Genomic DNA, 6,549 nt, shown 5'->3' on the forward strand with positions numbered 1-6,549 from the left:
TTTGGTTATGAAGGAAAGTGGGAAAAAAAGGCAAATTGAACATAATTGATTTTACACATCTTTAATGTTTGATTTTTCTTAAATTTTCATCACATTAGAATGAATTTTCATTTTGATTAATATTTGCCATAGATAGAATAGAATCATAGAAAAGACAATGGAAAATAGATTTCCTTTAAATTTCCCTTCTTTTCCTTTCCTCAAACAAAATCTTTGATCCAAACAAAGCCTTAGCATACATCTGTAGATATTCTTTTGCTGCTGAATACATCTGTCATACTCATACAAAATGCACAACACTTCTCTCAACCTCTCCCTCGATCCCCTCTCTCTCCCTGCCCCTACTGATTCTCGCTATGGGTGTCTCTTGCTCTCTTGAAACAATTCCCTCTTCCTCACATGAATTTGATCGTGGCTGTCCAATAAGTAGATGCTAAGCTGTTGAGTGCAGGTGAAGGGAAATCCTTCATCTGAGTCTGAAGGAGGAGGGGGAAACCCCAGTTTTGTGCATGCTTGAGAACATGGTTTCTTGAAATAGGTGGATTAAACTTTTGATGTAGGCAGATTCATGGGTTGCTGATGTATTGTCAACTTTCGTTCTTCAGGGCAGAGGATCCAGAAATATTCAGAGGAAATCATTTTGGCTGGATGGCGATTAGGTGGACCAAGGTGGGGACATTTTTGGAGCTAGAGCTGAGGGGGAAAGGGAAGAATATCTCGGTGTTCATTCCTGGAGGTGTAAATGATATTAGATGGCGAAGGGAAGAATATCTCGGTGTTCATTCCTGGAGGTGTAAATGATATTAGATGGCGAAGTTTTGTGAATGTGTTCTGAGTTCTTGAAGGAGTTTCGTCCCAATCTTGAAGGAGCAGGTGCTGCAAGGTTCGTCAGCTCCCAGATTGGGGGGAGATTTGTGTTTGAAGCTGGAACAACGACTCTAGCTGCCTGTCTGGAGGAGAATATCCACAAAGAGGTGGTGCACGACCTCTAGTAATTGCTGCAAGTGTCAACGAGGCGGCTAGGGTTGCAATCCAGGAAGACAACAGTAAGAAGGTTGGGCCCAGATGGCTGGTTCTCATTTTGGACTTGGGCCAGGTATGTGAGAAAAATGGGGCTTCTTTTTAGCAAATTTGGGCCATTTAAGAGAATAGGCTCAATGTTTAAATAATAAAGCTATGGCCCCTCTTTGGTTTCTAAAGAGGGATCACCCCCCCCCCCTCCCCCCGGCCCAAAACAAAAAACAGGGGAATACTCTGTTGGGTTTTACCTCTAAGGAGGCACATTGCAAGGTTATGGTTGTCCAGGCCCCTCCCAACCCTGACCCTATCATTGATCTGATCCATATCCCTGGTCAATTGCAAAAATTAGATAAGGGGGAGGTGGATATACAACCAGTCAATGAAATCCAAATTCCCTTTTCAGTTAAGACAAACAAAAAGGGATTCAGCAATCAGTGTGTTATTAGGATAATTCTAGCATTTTCAAGAGCAGGTCGGGAAAAAATCGACAATAATAAAAAAAAAAAGCATTAGACCAGTGGTTGATTTGGGTTTTGCAGAGGGGTTAAAAGCAGGTGTATCCAGGAGAAATAGAAAAATTGAAGATGGATTGGGTACAAAATCTGATATTTCCGGTTTTAATTCTGAAAAATCTAAGGTCCCTAAAGTTTACGCTCGTTGGAAGGCTGTTCTGATGGGTACAGAAATGATGAGATCAAGCTAAAGATTATAAAGAGAGATTCTGCTAGGAGTTGAGTGTCGTGGAAGATGCACTGGATAAGAGGAAGGATATAGGAAGTAAAGGAGTTGTGAAGGAAAGGAGTTTAAGAAATGGGGAGATTTTTCAGATAATGATAGTGATGACATGAATGAGTTTGAGTGTGATGAGGGTTTGCTGTTGGGTGAGATCAGAGAACAGTATGGTTATGTTTCTGATTCTTGCGATGATCTTGCGGTGTCATAAGTTCATCCAGCCTTGCTGGAAGGATTGGAGGGGGTTTCTATTTTTGAAAACAATGGATTGGGTAATAAAAATGCAGTGCAATGATGGAAGGTGATTCCTAGGAAGGACTTAAAAGCCCAAGAGATATTGGATAAATTGGATATAAAAATGTGTGATGCTGGAGGAGTGGAAGTGCGATATGTTGGGGTAAGTACAAAGCGAAGAAGGGTCAGAGGGAGCTAGCAAATCTTAAGTGCTTGGTGAATTACAATTGAAAGGGATAGAAAAAGGGTTTTCTTGGTTAATTGTTCTTTTTGCGTTATTATTTTATTTTTTATTTTTATTGTTAGTTCTTTTTTATTTTTTTTAATTTTCTATTTTAATTTTTTTGGGCGGTTTTCTTGTCCCTTTACATTGTAACTTCTCTTTCTCAATCTAATGTACTTTCTTTTATCATAAAAAAAACTCTGGCATATGAACTACTTATCATTGATTGTGCTGCACACTTAATCTTTTAATACGTTTGAATTATTTTTTTTTTAAGATGATCCCACCAAAAGCTTGGTGGTCATGGTGGTGGTTTTATGTTTTCAAGTTGTTGTTTTTGAACCTAGTGAGTCCAAGTGTTTGCAAGCGTATTTTTTTTATTTTTTCCCTCAAAAATAAATTTTCACTGTATTAGACACATGCTTGGAAGTAGGGATGGTATGCTGTTTACGTTTGATGAGAGATTTTTTTCTTTTTTTTGTGGAAAGAAGGTTCATTCAATTGTTTTGTGCTATTACTACATAAATGACCACAATGCACATTGAAGAATAATAAACAGTTATCACAAATGTATCTAGGTTTATTGCTTTGTCACAAATGTATCTAGGTTTATGTTTTTGCTAACTATGGAAATCGGGACTAACGTGGGAATGTTTAAAAAGAATGGTGTGCATAGATATGGTAGGTTTTTATGTGATGGTATGTATATTTTGGGCATATGAAAATGCATTTGTTGATGTCGTGACTGTTATGTGAGTCCTGTATAATTATGGCCTTTATTGAAAAAAGAAAAAGAAAAGGCTGTGCACACTGTTTTACACTAACACACGTGCTTTTGATATCATGGAATTGATGTTTGTTCTGTAGTATTCTGTACGTACATCCTGTTTGATTTGGTTTGTTGTCTGTTTTGAATAAAGGTTCATTATCATGGCAAAAAAATTGACACTTATTATTGTCATTGGCATTATATGTATCACCATTTTTCTGCTTTGTTGGAGTATAACATTTCTATTTATTTTTTTTGGGGTGTTTTGACTTATTCTATTTCATAATATGCAATGAAATGGGATTGGCTTGTGGAGATTTATGTTTGTATTCCCATTTCATTGCCTCAGTGGAGATTCATGATTATCATCACTAGTGAACTGATGCTGTTAATATTTGGTGGGAAACTCAGATGAAATTTGTATGCCTAATATCTTCAGAATTCAATTCAGCTCACTAGCGGTTATCATGTGAAGACATCACCATAGAGCCAAAAAGCAGAATCATTGTTGAAAGTTTAGAAGGTCCTTATTGACTTGGTATTGAATATAAGAATATAATTATTACTTGGTGACCAAACCCCCCATGCCGGTTATTTGTGTCCAGTGCAGTTCATATTGAATCCTTCTATTTTCTTTGGGAATGCCAATGTCACATTACCTTTTCGTTGGATGACTTCTGATTTTCTTTTCTGGGCCAGTTTGATTATGAGGTTTCTAGTGAATGTTTTTGCTCCTTTTGTAGTTACTGAAACTTCTGTTTTTTGTTATGTAGATTGTTCCAACAGAATACAGATATATCTCTAGAGAAATTTTACCAACTAATCAATTTTCTGTCACGGAGTATTTTTCTCCCATGAACGAGTACGATAGAACATGGCCAGGTTGGTTAGGACTTTGATTTATGTATTGCTTTCTGCACATGCACATAATAGGTGGATTTGTATGCACAACATATATGTAATTTTTTTTACCCCCACATTTGGTTCTTATCCCTGCTTATTTCATTGCAGCTGTTTACTTTTTGTACGATCTGTCACCCATCACCGTGACAATTAAAGAAGAACGGCGCAGTTTTCTCCATTTCATTACTCGGCTTTGTGCAGTATTAGGTGGCACATTTGCTTTAACCGGTTTGTGTCTTAACCCTTACCACGGTTTACTAAATAGCTGATTTGTGAAGATAGCATTATTGGTACTCACGAATGGTGCCAACTGCCAAATATAGTGGGACTTAAATTTTGGTGGAAAAAATCAGTCAATTCTCGGATTATCTGTTGAATTGTTGAAAGTATAACTCTGATAGATTGTTGGGCAGTACATGTTTTAGCCATTCCTGCATTTTATTACTTGAACCGGCCCACAGTTTCTTTTGTGAAGGCTTTGTTCCACGATATTTACTGCCTATTTCCATGCTTTGTTCATTATTATTATTATTATTATTATTATTATTATTATTATTATTATTATTATTATTTTTTTTTTGGGGATGTTTAAATTTATGAGAGGTTTTTTTTTTTTTGCACACCAACAGGGATGCTAGATCGTTGGATGTACAGGCTTATTGAGACATTAACAAAACCAACCCCCAGAAGCGTATTCTGATAGAGCTGAGGAGATCTGTTGTTGCCCTCAATTTGCATTTGCAATTATCCTTTTTTTTTTTTTTTAAATGAAACTGGTGCAGCAGAAGAGCCTCTAGTTATTATGTAGCAGATGGTAGATGAAAATTCCAAATTGGTTTTTTTTTTTGTTCTTGTTTTGTTCGTTTTTATTTTTGTTTTCGTTTTGCTTGGCCCTTTCCAATGAATCAAATTGTAAATTTGCATTGTGATTCCTCGCATTGCATTTTTATCTGATCAACAATAGGGATTATTTTCTTTTTAGTATGATGTGTCAAAAGCATAGAAAGGATGAAGATTTGGAGTCCGGTTAAGAGGAAATATAAATGCAAGGTTATATTTTCATTTAGGAGCATGAATTTTAAGTATTTAGTTTTGAGATTATGAACTTTTACAATGCAATGTAAAATTGTATTTATTTTTCTTTCTTTTTGCGGCTTGGGAGTACGAATTTATGCAAGGATATGGAATCATGTTGTCTTGTATTATAAATTCATATAAATCGGAATATAAAATTGTAATCGAAGTCTGAATATTAAGCATAGCTTTCAAGTATATGTATAGATTTTTAAGTTTTAGATTTAGAATTTGCATTAATTTGGATGGAAATTTGATAGAATTTTATATAATGTTTTACTGAAAGTCACAATTTCAAATTGATCAATGTGGAGAAGTCTTTACTGCAGGCGAGATGTAAATCTGATTTCAAAGTGGTTTCAAAGAACCAATAACTGCCAACTGATTTTGAGAACTACTGAAATTTGAATGCGATTAGTTCTACTCTTTTAACTGGCTCAAGGGAAAACAAGTAGTAAGTTCAATTATCATTGCATTTTCTGCCCATAGAAAATTTTATTAAGAATGAAAATTTGTTTGAATATAATTAAAAATTAAGAAAAATTTAAAATTAAGTGCATGTAAAATAAAAAAAAAATAGTCCTTCTAAATAATTTTAATTTTTTTCGCTTTCTTTCATAACTAAATAAGAAAAAAGAAATATTTTCACATAAAAGCTGATTTTATTTCAGCCAAAATGAAAGAACATGCAAATAGGGAATATTTATTTATAGTTCATTTCATATTAGTTGAAATAATATAAATTTTTGTCATGGTTATTTGTTTTAGAATAGCACCAATATATTTTTTAATGAAATATTATATTATTGAGCAGTGAAACATAATAAGAGTTGTGAAGTAATTCTTAAAATAACTCGATTATTCTCCTGTCTCCATACATGCTATTTAATTGCATTATTATCAATCTTTTTAAAAGGAGATTTCATCTTTCCTTTTGGGGTCTAGGGAGGTTCATTAGGTTTGAACCAAACAATAGAGGATAGACGTCTCTTGCCCCAAATTCCTTCCATATCCTTCAAGAGTAAGAATTTGATACATTTAAAGTAAAAAGTCTTACACTTTAACTATTGGAGGTATCACTTAGAGAATGAGCTATGCAAATACGTTTTTTTTTTTTGTGGGTCTTTTTTAGGAGTTCATTGCATTTTAACTACACAATAAGAGGTAACTCATCTTCTATTTCATACCTCTTGTAGATAATTTGAACTTAGTACTTTCAACATGTATGTACCTCTATACCTCCAACATATATGTGGCTTTAATTACTAAACATGTTCAGTTGTACTGTGCAATATGTTCGTAACTAAATACCATGAATTTGTTAGTCCAGATTATATCAAGCCATAATGAGCCTATAATTAGCCTATCTATTTATGACATGATTCTTGTATTATAGTTGTAACTGCCATGTAATTAGCTGCAGTCATGTAATTGCCATATAATTAGTTGCAGCCATGCAACTATCATGTAATTAGCTGTTGTCATGTAACAACCACGTAATTAGCTGCCATGTAATTAGCTCAAACGTTGCTATATAATGAGAAGAACTCTCACAAAGAAGGGATTCTGTACAATTGATATGGTAGCAGAGCCT

At 34.6% G+C, this 6,549-nt stretch overlaps 1 protein-coding gene across 1 annotated transcript in view; it reads left to right on the top strand.

Moving 5' to 3' along the window:
* LOC131148894 (uncharacterized) overlaps positions 1–4,947 on the top strand; it is a 57,449-nt gene extending 52,502 nt beyond the window's left edge. The window contains exons 10-12 of the mRNA XM_058098852.1: positions 3,752–3,860; positions 3,990–4,109; positions 4,511–4,947. Coding sequence (XP_057954835.1) covers positions 3,752–3,860; positions 3,990–4,109; positions 4,511–4,581 — 300 coding nt within the window. The 3' untranslated portion in view covers positions 4,582–4,947. The remainder of the gene's footprint in view (positions 1–3,751; positions 3,861–3,989; positions 4,110–4,510) is intronic.
* Positions 4,948–6,549: the final 1,602 nt, after the last annotated feature.

Source organism: Malania oleifera, chromosome 2 (genome assembly GCF_029873635.1).
Source record: "Malania oleifera isolate guangnan ecotype guangnan chromosome 2, ASM2987363v1, whole genome shotgun sequence".
NCBI lineage: Eukaryota > Viridiplantae > Streptophyta > Magnoliopsida > Santalales > Ximeniaceae > Malania > Malania oleifera.